Below are 19,966 nucleotides of genomic sequence, written 5' to 3'. Positions count from 1 at the left end.
CTTCTTTTTGCACTCTTTGCCTCATAAGATAAAGCATGTAAGACATGAACTTAGGATTTCTGGGGAGAAATTTTCCCATGAGGAACAATTTTAGAGTGTCATCGAGAGTTAAGCTTGTTTGTTAGAAGCTCTATCTCAGTGAATAATATAGTTAACTCTTGGTTATATATACAGATGTATGGAAAGGACAGCAGTTTCAGAGAATCTGAATTCAAGGAAAACTAAAAACTCTCCAAATATTGTTCTCTATTAACTGGCACTTTTATTGAACCCATTTATACTGTGGTTGTGAAAATGTGAGATGTGAAGAGTTGGCACTAGTGGCAGTTTTTTAGCCTGTGGGAAAAATTTTTTCCTGTGATATTAAGTCTTCTGTACTTCAGAAGGAAACCCTTCTCTTCACAGCTTCCTTGGCAGGATGTTAGGTTCCCCCCCACAGGAAAAAAAAACAAGAAATGAGGGAAAACTGAGGAATGAGGAGAAGAAATGCACATACAGTTTTTTCATTTTTGTGCTTATAACTTAGAAGAAATGTTGGTACTTCTATAGAATATGACAATATTTTGTCCTTTAATTTTAATGAGAATACAGAGAATGATTTTTCTGAAATATTAGGAATAATGACTAGAACTGGTGCTTTCTTTATCGGAAAGTCTTCGGAGACTGTAACTTACCTGTTGGGTTATAACATAGCTGCTGGGTTTCTAAAAAAATTACAAGGTATCTGTATATGAAAAAAATTAAATGATGTTTAGTATAATGTGCAGCATGTACTTTATTATTTTCTAATTCTCTGAAAATTGGCAGTTCATGTGCCATAATTAGCCAGAGAATTATTTTCCTTAACCACTTGACTTAGGAATTAAATTTTTGGTTAGCTCAGGTGAGCCCTGTTGCTAAAATTTCTGGGTATATTAATGAATGCGTATCATTTGGTGCTAGAGAGAAGATGGTTCCAAACTTACTGAGTAGCATAAGGGATCCAGTCTATAGTGTAAGAGCCTCCTACTATACTAATTATATTTATATGTGATAGTCCATTAGCTAAAATTATTCTTTTCTGTCAAATCCTTATCTTGTTTATGGAAATATAAATGTGAGATTTAGTCTATATTACCCATGACAGCATGTGGCAAACTAATGTTTAGAATAAAACAGAAAGTGGTATCTTTATCTTTGAATTAAGCATAACCTAGAATTTGAGTGTAAGTTACTTGGGAGGAATTACTCTAATACTTCAGAATTACTGTCCTAGAGTTACTACCTGTTCAGTTTTTTAAACTATTATCCTGTAAGTAGATGTGGCGTTTCTGTAGTTTTAGATCTAAGTAGATACAAATGAATTAAGCCATTAATCCAAATTTTATTTGTGGATAAACCACCTTCTCCAAAAAGCTCTAGGTAGTACCAAAAATCTATTAACCTGTTGGAATTTAACTTTATTTTGTGGAAAACAGAAAAGCAAATATAGGACTTCATGGGAAAAAAATTTTTTTAATTACCCACTTAGGAAATTATAATAGGGAGGCAAACTAGTTATATAAGTTTTCATGATATCACTTAATATGGTACCAATTTATCTTAGTAATCATTACATTTTAATGTTCCCAGAGAAAAAAATCTGCTGATGGCTTTGTTCCTAGGAATAGGTGACTAGAAAGGAGCAGTACTATTTTAGGAAGGGCAGCAAAAATAAGTAGTTTTCAATCTCATGAATCCTAGAGCTTGTGGATTAAACAATGAAAATGTACACTTAATAGTTTTATTATGGATTTCCTTCTCTAAAAGAAACAAACATTGAAAATACATTTAGGAGAATATATTTTGAAAGGAATTTTTAAAGATCAAGTATATTTAGTGACTACCTTCTGACCATGGTGGTTTTTTTGTTTTGTTTTGCTCTTAAATAATGGTAAAATAGGCTACCCTATTTTTTCCTTATTTATTGCCAATATGGACCAGATGCCATAAGCCTCAGTATGCTTATCTTCAATTGGGCAAATGAACCTACCAAATCTGAGAACTGTTCGGGGCCTTTTAGGTATTCTGATTCTAACTTGAGCTATGAAGGACAAGCAGATGTCCAGCTAAGTGAGAATTCTTCTACATACTTGTTTACCCCTTTCCAATATTTTGAAGAGGAAGTGTAAACTTTTTCCCTCACATAGCTTTTGTAATTATTAGCCTCAGTGGTCTTGAGTTATTAAAAACCTAATAAGAAAAATTGGAGAGAGATAAGTGTCTAATTTTGTCCCATTTACTGAAATTAAATGGCTGTATCAATAACAGCTAATGGTTGTCTACACATTTCAGCTGCCCTTATTGTGCTTCCAAAGACTTACTCCTCCTTGGGAGTGCCTAGTGCCTATAATTTCAGTATGTGGCATTGGAGATACTAGGATTCATGCTTTCATAGTTGGGCCAAGTAAGTGCATATAGGAAGGAGAAGAGCAAAGTGAGCAAATAAATTTAGCTCTGTCAACTTGCTCAGCTCTTTAGAGGCATGGAAGCTAAATTCTAAAACCAAAAAAAGTCATAAATTACTTTAAAAAGAGATAGGTGAAATACATTTCTGCTTAGCACCTCAGAGATAATATGACATTTGCATTCTTTAAACACCTTTAAACTACTTATATATGCCAGTCATTGTTCTGATCACGTAAAACATATTAACACATTTAATTCTTATAGCAGCTTGTCAGAATTTTTGACAAACCCTGTTAAATGTGTCGGTACTTTGGTACTTTGATAAATACTTAGAAGACTTGCTATAGTTGTGTAGAACTGAGGTCATCCTTCACTGAAAGATACCTTTTTGCAGATACTTTAGTTTTCATAGTTAAGCTGAAACTGATGCAGTGGAAAATGGTGCGGATACCAAAGCAACAATTTAAGAAGCAACATCAGGAATCTTCTTAGTTAAAATATTATACGGTTTGGTTTTTTTATTCCCAAGGTCTTTAAATAAAGTGTTAGGGTTTTACAGCTATAATAATACTGGAAACATTTATCAGCATGTGTGTTTCATGGTATGACGTGTATGGGTGAAATGCTGTTGTAACTATGCATTTCAAATTAGATTATATAAAGAAGAGCAAATGTAAATGTTGTCTCCTGTATCAAATTTCTCCTTTTGTCTTCTGATTCTTGTGTGGTAGTGTATTTACTCCTTTTTGGCCAGTTGAGCCCCAGAAAAAAGAAGAGCTTCAAGCAAGTACATGATGGCATGTTTAATTTTTTTCCCCTTTTAGCTTGCCTACATATTTTATGATGTATAAAGTATGTATTGCAGCTCTGCCATGTTCATTTTGAAAATTCCATTTAAGAACCAAAGTTGTAAGGACAAGTAAACAATCTCAAAATTTTCCTGGACTTTATATTTTCTTTTTATAGTAGATGACTCTGAATTAATACTTAGAACTGGACTTAGTCACAATTACTTTATAGAAGCTTTTGTTGTACTTTTCAGACACAGTATTTCCTATATTCAGATTAAACAAAGTCGAACAAACCAAAGTTATCAGGTTGTTACAAGTTTTTTAAAGACTAAGAGTTCTTTCATCTCTCATTTCCATAATGTAAGTTTTTTTATTTTTTATTTTTATTTTATTTATTTAAAGATTTTATTTATTTGAGAGAGAGAGAATGAGAGATAGCATGAGAGAGAAGAGGGTCAGAGGGAGAAGCAGATTCCCTGCTGAGCAGGGAGCCTGATGCAGGACTCGATCCCGGGACTCCAGGATCATGACCTGAGCCGAAGGCAGTTGCTCAACCAGCTGAGCCACCCAGGCACCCTAAGTTTTTGTTTTAAAGTATTTTTTATGTCAGCCTAAATATTTGGGTTACAGTTATTTTATTTATTTATCCTAATGCTTTCATATCATGTTTTTCTTGTTCTTTCTTTTAGTCATACAAAGTTTTGTTTGGGTCTTATACCTAATAAATTGCATCTTTTACATTGGGGTCAGCAAACTATGCCTAGTGAGCCAAGTTTGATCTGCTACCTTTTTTTGTAAGTAAGGTTTTCTTGGAACACAGCCACACACTCATTTGTTTATATATTGTCTATGACCGCTTTCCTACTACAAGAGCAAAGTTGAGTGGTTGTAGCACAGACCTTTATGACCCAGAAAAACCTAAAATATTTACTGTCTGACTCTTTATACAAAAGCTTTAGCCCCTGCTTTTAATTTACAGAGAGGATTTGAATGGGTTACCTACCCATTCCTAGAACATTTTGGGGTATATTAAAGCAATTCACTCTTTGTATATTCTTCACAGTTGGACCTTTGTGTAGGCAGGCAATTGACATTTCCATGGACTAGTGACTTGTGATGTTGACTAATAACAGGAATATGTAAGATCACATCCCTCCCATAAAATTAAGGAATTAGTGTTATTAATTTAACAGGTAATTTTTTGAGTGTCTGTTTCCTCAGTTGGAAATTGAGGACTACATAATCTTCAAGGTCCCTTTTACTTCTGTGGTTCTAACACTAGCTCATTGCACAGTAATTTGTAAGTATTGGAAAACAGAAGAACTCTTTATTATGAAATTTTATTATTGAACAAAGAAGTTCAATGCAAAGAGCCAGAAACTATCATTTCTAAGTTAAGGCTATATCCAGATTCTGAATTTAGGGTGCTTAAGGAAATGGAAAATGATTATTTCTTTTTTTTTAAATTAGCTTCTGCTTTATTCTTTAAATATCATTTTTAATTTAATACATTATCCATCCTTGACATTATTCTTTGGATTTTTTTACTCTTTTCTATTTTATGTGAAAAAATACTCAGCTATACAGTTTGGGGAATTTTTCAGATTGATTATTTTTTATGCTCAGTAAAACTGAAAATTCATCATTTTTTAATCTTAAGAATTCTTGCTGAAACATGGAAGGCAGATAAACCATATATTCGTTGCCATTTTAAATTATTCTAGTAGAATACTTAGAAATTATTTCAGTTGCTTTATAATATTAGCTGAATTTCTACATCTAATTTTGAAGTCCTAGGGTTTTACTGACACCAGTGTAGTAATTCAGAAATAGGCGTAAATATTGTATTAATTTGTTTTCTCTGTGGGCATTAGTGTTTAAGTAGTTCTCTTCCCAAATCTATTTCATCTTGTTAGCAACAAATATAAGTTTTGGAATGCATATTTTATTGGGTACCTTAAGATGCATTCCTAATAGAGAACTTCGGTATATTCACGTGATAGGACATTGTATAGTATTCATACAAATGAACTATGGCGACATGCAATAATGTGAGTGAGAATTGGCAGTATTACATTGCTGGAAGAGAGTATGCCCAAAAAATTTACATGAAATGATACTTTTTTATAAAGTAAAAACCTACTAAAACTAACCATTCTTTGTCTTGGGAATGAATACATATAAAATAAAACAATATTTAGCATTAATAAAAGCAAAGGAATGATAAGCCCAGCTTAGGAATGATGACAACCGTAGCTAGGAGGAGATCGGGAGAGATGGGTTGGAGGAGGAACAGAGAGGTAGACATAAGTTACTATCAATTTTCTAGTTCTTGTGTTCCCATTTGTTATAAATAAATACAGAAGCAGGCCATGCATGGACCAATGATGAGAGTATATCATGAGCCAAGGATTATAATTAATCTAATTCATGTACCTGAGATCAATTAAATTAAAAAAGACAAGGCTTGTAAGAACTGAACATTTACACATTTATTTAAAGCTAATATTGGCATGTGACTTGGACAGTTGTTGAGTTCAAACATATTAACATATTTGTTGTCTAATGTTTTTGTCTATTTAGTCTAGAAAATGCCCACTGGCAAAAACGAATGGTATTATATCTAGCAACTATTGTGACATCACTTGGTAATTTTAAATAGATACCATTTACAGTAAATCTCATATATTCTTGTCTGTGAAACTTTGCTTCCTCTATATAGGAGTTTCACAACCTGCAATAAATATGCATATGACACAGTGAAAGTGTTCCTTATATTAATGAAACCCAAAGGGTGATGTTTGTGTCTCCTTTTTGTGTAAGTTTACTTGCCCTTCTATATTCATTTTTTTTGGTAATGTTTCATTGTAAATATGTAGATCTTTGCTCGGTCTTAACTTACTCTTTGCAAAAATAATGTTAGATCAGATGAAGTCCTATTACTATTAGGTCTTACCAGCAGTGTCCCAAATGTCAAGTTCTTTTTTGTTCATAAATGGTGGTCTGGTTTAATACTGCAGAGCATTTTAAGCTAAGCATTTTGAGAGCAGCTTCTGCCTTTCTTTTTCTTGTGGCAGCGTGTTGCTAAAGCGCTTACAGAGACACTGATACATCAAACAGGGCTTTCCCTTTATTTTCTTACATTGCTCTACTTTATGTTTGTTTGTTGTTTTTACCAAAGCATTTTGCTCAGATTCACTTAATGCATGCATGTATTCAAACATGAGTGTCCATTTCTCACCAGTTGGTATGGTAGCAGCACCCAGCCCTCGTCTAGTTTCAGAATGTATGCTCTACTTGGTTGTCATTGATACCTGTTTGTTCTGTTTGTGTGTAGGTCCTTTGCACAGTCAGTTGGAATCCCTCAGTGACTCTTGGGCTCGCCTGAAACATAGCAGAGACTGGTTATGCAACTCCTCTTACTCCTTCGAGTCTGATTTTGATCTGACCAAGTCTTTGGGAGTTCACACTTTAATTGAAAATGTTGTGAGCTTTGTTAGTGGAGACGTGGGGAATGCCCCAGGTTTTAAGGAACCGGAGGAAAATATGTCTACAAGTCCCCAGGCCTCCATCATCGCGATGGAGCAGCAGCAGTTAAGGGCAGAAGTAAGTCTTTGATATTTACTCCTCGTGAGACACTATGGAAACCCAAATCACCGAATGCACAGTGTAGGAAAAACTTTTCCTTTTCTTCTACTCCTTCTCTCACCTCCATTTTTTGATGTCACTCTCATAACTAAAACAGTGTAATATTTTGTTTGAAGTGGACAAAAGTACATTTTTAATTGCCATCTCTTGGAACAAGATACTTTAATCATCAGTCTTTCTTATGATAGAAAGACTCATAGAAACCAGAAACTGGCTGGTGAGCATACAGATCGGCTCATAGAAACCAGAGACTGGCTGGTGAGCATACAGATCGGCTTCCTAGAGCCTCCAGTTTTGACCCATTTGTCTCCATTTAAAAAGGGCTAGATTGCAGAAACCTTCATAGAGACATGCCAAAATCCTTACTTTAAAATGATGTTTCAGATAATGTCATTAACAAAATTATGTGAAAAAAAGATCAAGTAGTTGTATTCAGAGTTACCTCTTGGGTTATTAAAATAGTGAATGAACATAGCTAATCATTGCTTGCTGCTTTTCTACTTGATACTAATGTTTGGGAGACATAAAGTTACTTTTGTAGTTTGTTAGAGCTTTTCTTTATTTTAGCAATGTTTGATAAATAATCTAAACGTGTACTAGGAAATGATGAGTATCTACAATATATTAATATAAAGTTAAGCATCTTTTATTATTATACAGAAATATTTGTCATTAAATTATTTTGAAAAACATAAATAAATAAAAAGGGCTAGATTAGAACACCACAGTAATGATGATAAATGCTAAAATTAGTGAGCAAAACTTCAAGGAGATATAAAATGTCTTCATAGCCTCAAAGTATCTCCCTCAAAATATTTATTAATTATTCTGGTTTTAACATATACAGTGTTTTTTTTTTTTTAAAGATTTTATTTATTTATTTGAGAGAGAGCGCACGCATACAAGCACAGGGGAGGGGCAGAGGGAGAGGGAAAAGCAGACTCCCTGGAGCAGGGAGCCAGATGTGGGGCTCTGTCCCAGGACCGAGCCGAAGGCAGACGCTTAACCAAACTGAGCCACCCAGGCGCCTCTGTACGCAAATTCTTTAATACTCTTCCTTCCAGGAGGTAGAGCTTAATTCCCCCTTTTTTCCGAGTAAGCTGGACTTAGTGGCTTGGGGCTTACAGAGTATAAAAGGGGGGAAAAATGAGTAATTTTACATTTCAGAAACCTGGTGGACATCACCTTAGCCAAGTGATCAAGATTAACATCATCAATAATAAGTTATGGTGTTATCATACATCTCTGAAAATAATGTGATGAGAAGAGGACTTTATGGTATTTTCCCCCAAATGCATAACTCTAGTCCAATTATGAGAAAACATCAGGCAAACCAAACTGAGGGACATTCTATAATACATGAACAGCTTGGGACGCCTGGGTGGCTCAGTCGTTAAGCGTCTGCCTTTGGCTCAGGTCATGATCCCAGGGTCCTGGGATCGAGCTCCCTATCGGGCTCGCTGCTCAGTGGGAAGGCTGCTTCTCCCTCTCCCACTCCCCCTGCTTGTGATCCCTGTCTTGCTGTGTCTCTCTCTGTCAAATAAATAAAATCTTTTTTAAAAAAAATACATGAACAGTTCTTCCAAAAGAAAAATGGAAACTGTCACAGACTTAAAAAGGAGACTAAGGAAACATGACAGTTAAATGCAACAGGCTGTCTGGGATTGGATCTTGGAACAGAAAAGGGACATTATGGGAAAACTGGTGAAATCCACATAAAATCTATGGCTTAGTTATAGTGTTGTACCAGTGTTCATTTCGTAGTTTTGATAAATGTACCATAGTTACCTAAGATGATAACATTAGCAAAAGGTAGGGGTAGGGCATACAGGAACCATCTGTACCATCTTTCTACTGTTCTGTACAAGTATTAGATGTACAATTATTTCAAAATAAAAAGTTTATTTAAAAAAAGGGTAGGCTGATTGGCCAGAGTGGTGGGTATTGTCTTCCTAGGGAAGGTAGAGCCTGATGTTCAGGAGAATCACAGAGAAACCTTTCAGAAATACTTTTTCTAATTCTTGAATTAAACGGTATTCATTCTATATAACTTCATTATAAGTGAAGGAAGCAATAATCATAGTACCTTTCAGTTTTGAAACCACATATTTATTCTCATGAGCATCACAATAGCTATGTAAGTTAAAGTACTACAGTATTGGCCTCTTGACACATGAAGAAACTGAGATTCAGGAAGTTAAATGAGTTTCCCAAGGCCACACAGTAGGTGGAAGAGTCTGGCCTTGAAATTAGGTCTCTTTTACTTAAATCTGTTTTCCCCTTTGTCCTGTGTAGCCTCTTTTATACTGAAGTATGCTTATAGAATTTTTAGAAATATTTTGATTTTAAAAAGTCGTAATAATAAAATAAATGTTTAATAGAATAGATGTCTAAGAAATGTCAGAGCTTTCTGTGTGCTAAGTAATATATTATCTGTGTTGGAATTCCTTTGTGTCTCAGTTCAGTGAAGGACTCTAAAATATATTTATTTTACTTTTCTCAAGCTTCGTTTAGAAGCACTTCACCAGATCCTCGTTCTCTTGTCTGGGATGGAGGAAAAAGGTAGCATCTCTCTGGCAGGAAGCAGGTCAAGCTCAGGCTTCCAGTCATCCACACTGCTCACATCTGTGAGGCTGCAGTTTCTAGCAGGGTGTTTTGGTTTAGGCACTGTGGGACATGTAGGAGCCAAAGGAGAGAGTGGCCGATTGCATCACTATCAGGTGGGTGATGGATCTGTTGTGTGAGGATGACACCTTGCAGTACATTTAGATTATAAATAAATAAATATATATACACGTATGTGTGAGTGTGTGTATATATATATATTTTACAAAATCACTTTAATAATGCTAAATGTTCTGGTGTTTAAGATTGAGGTTTAAAAGTATAAAGACTTTTAAATGACTCTTAAAGATATCTCATTGGTTTAGTTTCCTGAGTAATAGTAGTATAGTTGGGATCAGGTGAGCCATTTTTACTGTTATTTTTTTAGATTCTTAGCTGGCTCAGTTTTCTTAACCCTTAGCCAAATTGGATAGAGATAGATCTAATTTGGGTTAGGGATTGGTGTTTGCGAGGATGGATTTCAAGAATTTACATTTGCACTTGATCACTTTACCTAGTTTCTCTGATGGCTTGAAAAAAAATTTTTTAGGTGTTGTCTTTATGTCTTCCATATTTAGAGAAGAAAAATTGCTTTGTGGGAAAGGAGAAAAATTATATAGAATCAAGAATTGTCAAGCATTTAAGTATAAACTTATAAAACTTTTATATATTGAAATATACTGAATAATTAAAAATCACCATAAGGCTTTATCATAGAGTGGGATAAAATGTTATTACTTTTATTTGGGTAGGAGGTGTTATTGTTACTAATAGAAAAAGTAAATGTTTATATATAATTCAGGATGGGATCAGAGCGGCTAAAAGAAATATTCAGATTGAAATCCAGGTGGCCGTGCATAAGATATATCAGCAATTGTCTGCTACCCTAGAGAGAGCTCTTCAAGCAAACAAGCATCACATTGGTGAGTAACTGCCCCTGCAAATACAAGATGCAAGTTACATTTTATGCTAGATACTTTAGGTGTTCTATATCTTGTTTTAACATTAGTAGGTCAGTTTACAGGTGGAGAATAAATATTTGAAAATGTAATAGTGTTCCACATTACTATTTATATTTTGGAATATTATTTATTTTAGTAAATGTTTTGTTGACTTCAAAGAAAATTCTCAATTGTCTTTCTTTTTTCTTTCTTTCCTAGAAGCCCAGCAACGTCTCCTCTTGGTTACAGTTTTTGCCCTGAGTGTTCACTATCAACCAGTGGATGTTTCTTTGGCAATTTCCACTGGTCTGCTAAATGTATTGTCGCAGTTATGTGGCACAGACACCATGCTAGGACAGCCTCTGCAGTTGTTGCCAAAGACAGGTGTTTCCCAGCTTAGCACAGCTTTAAAAGTGGCTAGTACAAGATTGCTCCAGATTCTAGCCATCACTACAGGGTGAGCATTATAGATGTCTTGGAGGAACTATATGGGACCTAGTCTTTTCACATTTTAGTAATTTCCATTTCCCTCTAATCTCCTTTATGTGTTTGAGCACAAACAATTGCCCAGCTGTGTTATTACCACTGTTCTTTTCCTGTTACTTCATGTAGGACTTATGCTGATAAACTGAGCCCCAAAGTAGTTCAGTCCTTGTTGGACCTACTCTGTAGTCAGTTGAAGAATTTGTTATCCCAAGCTGGTGTCCTACTTATGGCCTCTTTTGGAGAAGGGGAAGGAGAAGAGGGTGAACAAGAAGAAAAAAAAGTTGACTCCAGTGGAGAAACTGAGAAGAAAGACTTCAGAGGTAGCATAAACCCTTTTCTTTGTCATTATTCACAAGCATTTATTGAGTCCTCATTGCGTAAATATCATTAGAATCTAGACTTCTTTCTGTTGTGAGGCGTGAAGGAATTTTTTGAAAGAATTTTTATTTATTCATTTATAAACTCCTTTTCTCTCCAAATATGTATGATTTAGATGAGCTTCTGACCGAACCTCCTCTCCTTAGAGTCAGTTAACCTTGATGCAGTGACCATACTGCTTCCTCTCTAGATTCAGCTTCTCATTGGCTGTCCTGGGTCTAGAATCTAGAGGTTCTAGGTGACTGATTCTCCCAGGTTATGTCTTAGCATTTGATCTTGACAGCCCATCTTTAATCATAGTCTTGGCTTAAGTGTTCCCGCAGGACCAAGGGTTTTCATATTTGGGAACTAGGTTAGAATTAGAATAGCTGAACTTCTTGCTAGGTTGTTATGTTTCCTGGTCACTAAAAAACTTATTATATTTAATTGTCATATATTTCGTTGCTATAATATGACCATCTGCTCATAGCTTTAAAAAACTATAGTGAACATTGTATTTCAGTAGAATTTAAACCCTGAACAGCAGAAGTGCTACCTTTGTCTGCTACATAATTAAGGAATAAAAGTTTAAAATTGGTCATTTATTTAAAAAGTTTTTTCAGAACTACCATGTCTGATTACCATAATAAACTCTGGGAGCCCTTAAAATTCTCTCCGTTAAAATCCTTTAATAATGTTAAAATTAGATAAAGTAATATTTAAATAATATTGTGTAGATAGGTGAGTGGATAGAGGAAATACCCTGTGGGTACAAAAATGATAAAACATTGTCTCTGCCCTCAGGAATCTTTAGGGTAATGAGAAAGGCAGACATGCCAACAAATAATTACAGTGTAATACAAGAAGCTCAGAAGAAAGAGCTAAATTTCTTAAGTCAGAATCTAGAGGATGTATGAGTCTGATTAAGGACCAGTTTTTGGTTTCAGAGGCTGAACCTGTGGCAAATTCCTTCTCCCTGTTCATATGGAGAGTATGGTACTTAGACAAAGAGCATGGGCAGACTCACAGGGGGTAAAATAAACACAAGCTTTTAATGCCACCTCCTGTTTTCCTGAGATCCAGTGAGGAATACCAGGTGGTTAAGGTAATAGTTTCTCACTATTCTGTGCTGAATACTGCACATATGGACAGCAAGGAAGACATAATAGAGTTACTTCTCAACCTGTAGGTTCCCAGGAAAACTGGGCCCTTCCATATCCAGTAAAAGAAAGAAACAGTTCTTCCATGAGTGAATCTCGGCAGGTGTAACAGCAGACTGAATCCACATAGGTCATCCTCGAGAGAATGTTGTTGTACTCTCTCTATTCATGGGGATGGCTGGGAGTGAGACTGATTCTGGTCACATGCAGTGGCCAGCTTTTAATAACCCCACAAACTCTCTAAAATACTTACCTGAAAGTAAGGTGTACCTTTCAAACATAGTATTGTTACTGAAACAAACTGAATCACCAAGGTGTATCAACCAACTTTATATTTAAGGTCTCCAGACTTCAGTTAATTTAATTAATTTAGTGTCTTGTTGCAGAGATACTTGCTGGGAGTGAGGATGGGGGGTAGAATGGAGACCTCATGAGAAAAGAGATTTTCCCAAGGATCTCTGTCCAGAGAGAAGGCCACATAGAAGAGGTAGCTTTTGAACTGGATTTTGAAGGAATGGTTGGAGTGATATGTGGGTACCCAGGGTAGATTAATAATTTTATGTTCTTCAAACTGATAATATAAAAATATTTGCTTATTAGCATTTAAGCAAAGAAGAGTTAGAGTACCATGTAGAGGAAGTGTAGTGTAGCAAAGGAGTACAGTGGTCTCTAATTGTTGCCAGCGTTCTAGTTCTGTCATAGACATGCACACCCATTTCAGCAGAACAGAAGTCCTCCAGTTATGACGAGATGTCTGTGAAGGTAGATTCCTGGCCATCTAAGTGTGGCCCTTGGTGTGGGGGTCTCCCTCTAAAGTAACTAGTCTGTGTATTCCTTAATTTGACATGCCAGGATCTCCCTGAAAGGAGTGCTGTGTATACATGCCTTCAGATTGTTAGGATTTTGTATGTTTTTGTGCCTCTTAGAGATTGACATTCTGGGCAACTGCCTCACTGGCATTTTGCCAGGCTGAGAGGGTATGAAAGGTTTTGGATGATGATAGAACATGGTGTATTACAGGAAGAGCAGATAGTTCTCTGGCCTCAAAATGCACAGGTGGGGAGGGAAACTATGAGGGGGGACAAGAGAGAGTCTGCTACTGATGCTGGTGGAAAAACTGGGAAGATTGGTTAGGGCACGTTTGTATGAAAGGAGTTAGTGCTCAGGCAAATCAGACTCAGGCCTAGAAGTCTGTTGCCTTGTAGAATCTGAAAGCACAAAGGGGTTTTTAGAGATGTGATTCTTAATTTGATTGGACTGGGGGGTCATGGACTTTTTGAAAATGTGATCCAAGTTGTGAACTCTTACTAATCAAATACACAATTTTCATACAATTTTAAGAGGGTTCACAGACAATTTCCTTCAGATTCTATCTGGTAAAACTATAGACTTGGATAGAGAACTGTTGTTTTTCAGAATAGCAGTAAAAAAGAAAATGCACGAAACCAAATACACATACTTTATTCTAGCAACCTCACTATTGTACACAAATGTAAAAAATGTTTTAAGCTTGGCATTATTTTCTGACCTTTCCTCATTCTGTTCTTTAAGTTTTAAAAATTTAGCAGCTAATGACAACTTAAATTTTGAATTAAGTTTGGGCATCCTGCATCTAAATGCAAGTTACTTGATAAGACATTTTCCTGTTGATTTTTGGTTGTAATGTGAACTTGTCTCTTCCCTCTTCAGCTGCTCTTAGGAAACAACATGCAGCCGAACTGCATCTGGGGGATTTTTTAGTTTTTCTTCGCAGAGTTGTATCTTCAAAAGCAATTCAATCAAAAATGGCTTCCCCAAAATGGACAGAAGTGCTTCTAAATATAGCATCTCAGAAGTGTTCTTCAGGTATATGACCTTTGCCTTGTGTTAGAGTATTTTTATACATCACACGTATTTTATTCAGATAGTGACAGACTTGAACAACATTGGATATTTGACCTTGATTTCAAGACTTTTATTTTCTAAATACTTACTTGATCAAAAGAAAAATCTAATTTCAGAAATAAAAATTGATAGGAATTAATAGAAAGTAGTACCAGACTAGATTATGGATTTAATTTAAAGAACTTGACGCTATTTGGATTATCATAACAAAAATAAGCAGAGAACATAGTGTTTAAAATGATAATTTGGCACAGATTTTGACATCACTTCTTGATTATCAAAGTGCGGATCTCATTTGTCCATTCTCTCTTATCATAATATGATTTCTGTTGTCTTGATTATAACTTCTGATTCTGTGCTGTCTATGAAAGTTGTATGTAATAAGCTCACTTCCCAGTTCTTAGCCTAGAAGTCTGTTCTGCTTGCATGGATTACTGTCCTTTCCTAGTCTTTTTTTTCAGTTGTGGTAAAATATACATAAAATTTACAGTGATATAAAATAAAATATAAAATCTACAGTTTTAACTATTTAAGCGTACAATTCAGTGACATTCAGTACATTCGTAGTGTTATTCAGCCATCCCCACTCTCCGTTTCCAGAACTTTTTCATCAATCCCCAGTCTTTCTTAAATATGCTAAAACATCATTTAATTTTCTGTGGTACCATGTTATTTTATATGTATGCATTCTCAATATACTTTGCTAGTTTTTCTTAACTAGTCTAACTTAAAACAGCTTTTTTTCTCTAATAAGGTGAGGCTTATATTGATTAATGTCTTAGAGCATAAAAGAAAAAATCAGATATTCATTTATTTTTAATTGGTTTTGTTGTAGTAGAAGGTATAAAAAAGAGCATCATTATTCTGCCGCTACCTTTGCTTACTTTAGAAAAGTACAGACTGTTTACTTTCCATTAATCCTAACAATCTCTGGGAGGCAGTCAGGGCATGGATGGAGGAGAAGCCATGAAAGACTGTGATAAGCCTGAGCTTTAGAGATTAACAGATCTATTTAAAATTCTACTTGTGCTGAACTATGGTCACCTTACTTCACTTCTCTCAGCCTCGGTTTCCTCATCAGTAAAACAGGGGTAGGATTTGTGAAGATCAACAGAGTTAATGTGTATGAAATGCATAACATAGTACTTGGCACAGTAGTTACTATAGTGCTATTCCCTTTATATATACATAAAAATCCTCCCCCCCCCGCCCCGCGCACATGGGCGCTCTCTCTCTTTAGCTTCTCTTTTTCTCTTTCTCTAAAATAAATCAATAAATCTTAAAAAAAAGGGGGGGTGCTTGAGTGGCGCAGTCAGTTAAGCATCCCATTCTTGGTTTTGGCTCAGGTCATCATCTCAGGGTTGTGAGATGAACCGCCCCCCCCACCCGTTGGGCTCTGCACTCAGTGAGGAGTGTGCTTAAGATTGTGTCTCCGCCTCTCTCTTTGCCCCTCCCCCCATATGCGTGCCCTCTCTCCCTCTCTCTAACAAATCTTATATATACATAAAAACTGAGATATAAATATGAGTATTCATGTACATTGGGTATGGGATGAGTCCAGAATTCTTGTGATAATAGGTTAAAGTATAGTCCATTCCAACCATAAATGCTTAATGGAGCCTCAGATATTTTTATTCAAGAAGCTCATTTACACTTTGAATGTAAGTCACACTGATAATAAGAAAATGTCTTTTCCCGCCCCCAGGTATTCCTCTAGTTGGTAACCTAAGAACGAGGCTCCTTGCACTTCACGTCCTTGAGGCTGTGCTACCAGCTTGTGAATCTGGTGTAGAAGATGATCAAATGGCTCAGGTTTCTATTCTTTAAAGCTATTAGAAGATATTTTTCACATGTGTAATATAATTCACCAAAAATCTAAATTATAGTCTCTCCAGTGGTAAATGTGTCATTAATTTGGTGGCAAAACTTCTGCTTCTGAGATTGCTTTATTATTTCATTTCCAAGCAAGGAGAAAGAAATTAAGCTTATGGGTGTGAGGAGTAGGGGGATAGTGAATACTTGGAAGGTCAGAAGGAAAGGAAAATCTGTGGAATTTCTTACTAGGTTTGGGCCTCGAGAGAGAAATGTGTGTGGTTGTGTGGCCTTATCAGAGGTCCATAAAGTGAGGAAACATGGAGGGCCATGGAACCCACTAGAAAGTGGGTGAATGATCCTTCTAAAAAAAGATATTTAACTTAACAACCACCCAAAGTAGCTTGTACATTATGATCAAATTTCACATTTGACTTAATATTACAGTTACATGACTTATTTTTTCTAAAATTACTTAAAATTATCTTTTCCAAAATTCATCATTCTTTTTCTTTCAATAAATAGGTTGTTGAACGCCTCTTTTCCCTTCTGTCAGACTGTATGTGGGAGACACCCATTGCTCAGGCCAAACATGCTATTCAGATAAAGGAAAAAGAACAAGAAATAAAGTCACAGGTAAGTGATTCTTCCAAAAAGGTACTTTTAGACAGCACAAATGACTATCCTGTCTCCTGTCTCTGGACTCCTTCTCCTCTGAGGGACTTTGTTCTGTCAGTTATTCCATATTTTTTCTGCACTTTCTCCTTCTCCACTGGTTCCTTTTTCTCAACTCATAAACATCTCTCATTCCTACCCTCCCCAAAATCCTTTTTTTTACCCAAGAACCTGCCCATGTCTTCTCACTTGTCCTTCATCGCTAAGCTTCTCAGAAGAGTAATTTTACACATATTTATAAGCCACTCCTTAGTTCTCATGTTCTCTTCAATTTAATTGTTGCTCTTCCATCAAAACACCGAAATTAAATGACAAAAGTAAGTGCTAATTGCTAAATGTAGGATGCACTTTTTTGTCTACATCTTACCTGATCTCAGGAAACTCTAGCTTCTGTTGTTTTCAAAATACTGCCTTCTCCTACATCTCCATTCCTCTGCCAATCCTTGGTTCCCTCTAGAGGCATTTCTTCTTTGGTGCCATGTTCTTCTTCCCTCCATCCCAAACTGTTATCCCTCAGAGTTCCAGTCTTACCTTTTCCAGCCGTCTGGAATATACCTGGAACCATTTTCACCTATATGCAATGTCTTCCAAACTTAAATACCAGCCCAGGTGTCTCCCCATCAAACTTTTTTACTTTTTTCCCTGTCCATTTTTTAATTGGTGGCACCACCATTCACATAGCATTCCAAACCTGTGTTCTTGGGAATTCTGATTCCCTAATGTCACCCCATCCATGTAGTCACTAGGCCTCATTGATTTGACTTCCTAAATCGTTCTTAAATCCCTTTATGTAGCTACCTTAATCTTTCTCTTGGTTTTTATGGGTCCACACTTTCTCTGGTTTTCCTTCTATCTCAGTACAATGGCTTCTTCTCATTCTCTTTTATTAGTTCTTCCTCTTCTGTTTAAGTGTTGGAGTATCCCAAGGCTTGGTCCTAAAACCCCTTCTTTTTTCAACCATCATCCCCATTTCTTCATTACTTCTTCAAAGTTCCCTTTCCTGATCCTAAATCTAGAGTTAGTTGTCACATACTCTGTTACATCATTTGCTTTAATTTCGACATAGCACATACCTGATATTTTTTGTTTATGTATCTTCTGTTTCTATCTTCTAAACTATAAGTTCTAAATAGTTTAAAATATATTATTTAATTACATATATAATATAAATATATTAGAAACATTTAAAACTTTTTATTTTATATAATAAATATATAAAAATGTATTTTTACATTTTATATATATAAACATTTTATTATTTTATATATATAAAAATTCTATGAGACCAGAGACCTTATTTATCTAACATACTGCTGAATATATAGGACCTGGTATAATGTCTTACACATAGTAGATGCTTAATAAATACTCATTGAGTGAATTAATAAATTGAAGTCCTCACTGTTTTATACCTGAACTCTTGCAGTAGTAATCTTCCGATTGATCTCTCTGCCTTCATCCTGTATACCCCTGGTAAAACAATGTTTATAAAGCATTGATCTAATCTAGAGATCCTCTATATAAATCTGTGTAAGCACTCCCTATTGTCTGTAAAGTTCAAACTTTAAATGGCGTTCAGGGCCTTCCATGATTTTGTTCCTTCTCTTTCTAGCCTCCTTTTCTACCATTCTCATCCTCCAGACATTCCACACTGCTTGCAATTACTATAAATCACTGAACTCTGTTGTACCTCCATGCCTTGGCACAGTGCTCTACTTACTGCCCTAAATGCCTTTCTCTTCTTTGATCAGCTGCTGAATGCCTTCTTATTATTTAGGACTCAGCTCAGAAGACATCCTCTTTTGAATACTTTCCTTATCCTTCCCAAGCATGTTTAGACACTTACACCTTTATGTTTCTGCTATACTGGTCATGTAACTTCTGTTAGTCTCTCACAATATTGGTGTTATATATTTCTCTGGCCCCTAATTGGACTGTAAGCTTTATGCAGAGGCCATGCTGTATTTATCATTGTGTTCCCATTGCCTGCACAGTATCTGGTACATAGTAGATATTTAATAAATATTTGTGGACTCTAAACTACGGAGTCTTAGAATATTTATTAACTGAGATCTGGATTATCCCAAAGTACTGACCCAGCTTCCTTTTTGGTAGAAGCAGGGAGAGTTGGAGGAAGAAGATGAGAACCTTCCTATACAGGAAGTATCGTTTGACCCAGAGAAAGCTCAGTGTTGCCTGGTCGAGAATGGACAGATTTTAACTCATGGCAGTGGAGGAAAAGGGTATGGACTGGCATCAACTGGAGTAACTTCTGGGTGCTATCAGTGGAAGGTACGTAGAATTCTAAGTAGTTTCTAGCATTTTGTCTTTTAGTCCTTTTCTCCCCTGGTTCTTACAAAAAAATGTATGAAAGACTTTTAAAAAATCATGTATAGGGGCACTTTGTTGTCTCAGTCGGTAGAGCATGTGCCTCTTGATCTCAGGGTTGTGAGTTCAAGCCCCATGTTGTGTGCGGAGCCTACTTAAAAAAAAATCATCATATGTAAATGTTTTATCTTTATGTAAGATGTTAACATAAATGGCACTGAATGAAGGTATACAAGAAATCTATTATTTTTATAACTCTGTTATAAATTCTTCTCAAGTTATCTCAAAAATTTTTTAAATGAACAGTTTAAAAATGTTGATAATCCCTCTTATGAGGGGTCACAGAGATCATACCCAGCCATGAAAATACAGTAATCTGTGTGATGTTTCTGCCTAGGAAAGCCCATGAGACACTAAGTGCCCCAGATTTTTTGGGTGCTGGTCACATACCCTCTGCCTTGATATACACCAAACTTTTAGATTCCCAGAGGGAAAGGAGGTGTTCATGCTAAATGATATTGTACAAAACAGCCCAGGCACAATGAGCCACCCTTATCAGTTAGGGAAAGTTTTTATTGGTGAAGGAAACTGTTTACCAGTCTAGTTCCAAATTTCAGACAGGGGCCAACACTGCAAGCAGGACTTTCTAAGGATGGCAGTCTCTGCTATATTAATTCCTTTTTGGCATAGTCCACCCCCTTGGCCCTTGGCCCCCGTCTCTTTACAGTAAAATTATCAGTAGGACCCTAGGCAGCCAGGTGAGACCGACTTGTACTATTGAGGGGGTTCTAGACTTAGCTAGTTAAAACAAATCCCATTAACCATAAAGGCCTGTCGTAAAAAGCCATGTGGA

The 19,966-nt window shown here is 35.9% G+C and overlaps 1 protein-coding gene across 5 annotated transcripts in view; it reads left to right on the top strand.

Moving 5' to 3' along the window:
• Window positions 1–19,966, top strand: part of HERC1 (HECT and RLD domain containing E3 ubiquitin protein ligase family member 1) — a 187,792-nt gene that overhangs the window by 98,780 nt on the left and 69,046 nt on the right. For 4 of the 5 annotated variants that reach the window (XM_027569671.2, XM_027569670.2, XM_027569668.2 and 1 more), the window contains exons 26-34: window positions 6,556–6,824; window positions 9,371–9,586; window positions 10,273–10,393; window positions 10,631–10,868; window positions 11,024–11,217; window positions 14,104–14,259; window positions 16,004–16,110; window positions 16,636–16,746; window positions 18,901–19,077. In XM_027569671.2, the coding sequence (XP_027425472.1) occupies window positions 6,556–6,824; window positions 9,371–9,586; window positions 10,273–10,393; window positions 10,631–10,868; window positions 11,024–11,217; window positions 14,104–14,259; window positions 16,004–16,110; window positions 16,636–16,746; window positions 18,901–19,077 (1,589 nt within the window). The remainder of the gene's footprint in view (window positions 1–6,555; window positions 6,825–9,370; window positions 9,587–10,272; window positions 10,394–10,630; window positions 10,869–11,023; window positions 11,218–14,103; window positions 14,260–16,003; window positions 16,111–16,635; window positions 16,747–18,900; window positions 19,078–19,966) is intronic. The other variant, XM_027569669.2, reaches the window with a different exon arrangement.

The sequence above is a fragment of the Zalophus californianus genome, chromosome 6 (genome assembly GCF_009762305.2).
Source record: "Zalophus californianus isolate mZalCal1 chromosome 6, mZalCal1.pri.v2, whole genome shotgun sequence".
Taxonomy (NCBI): Eukaryota; Metazoa; Chordata; class Mammalia; order Carnivora; family Otariidae; genus Zalophus; species Zalophus californianus.
The sequence above is the reverse complement of the archived record's forward strand: the minus strand, read 5'-3'. Positions and strand labels throughout refer to the sequence as shown.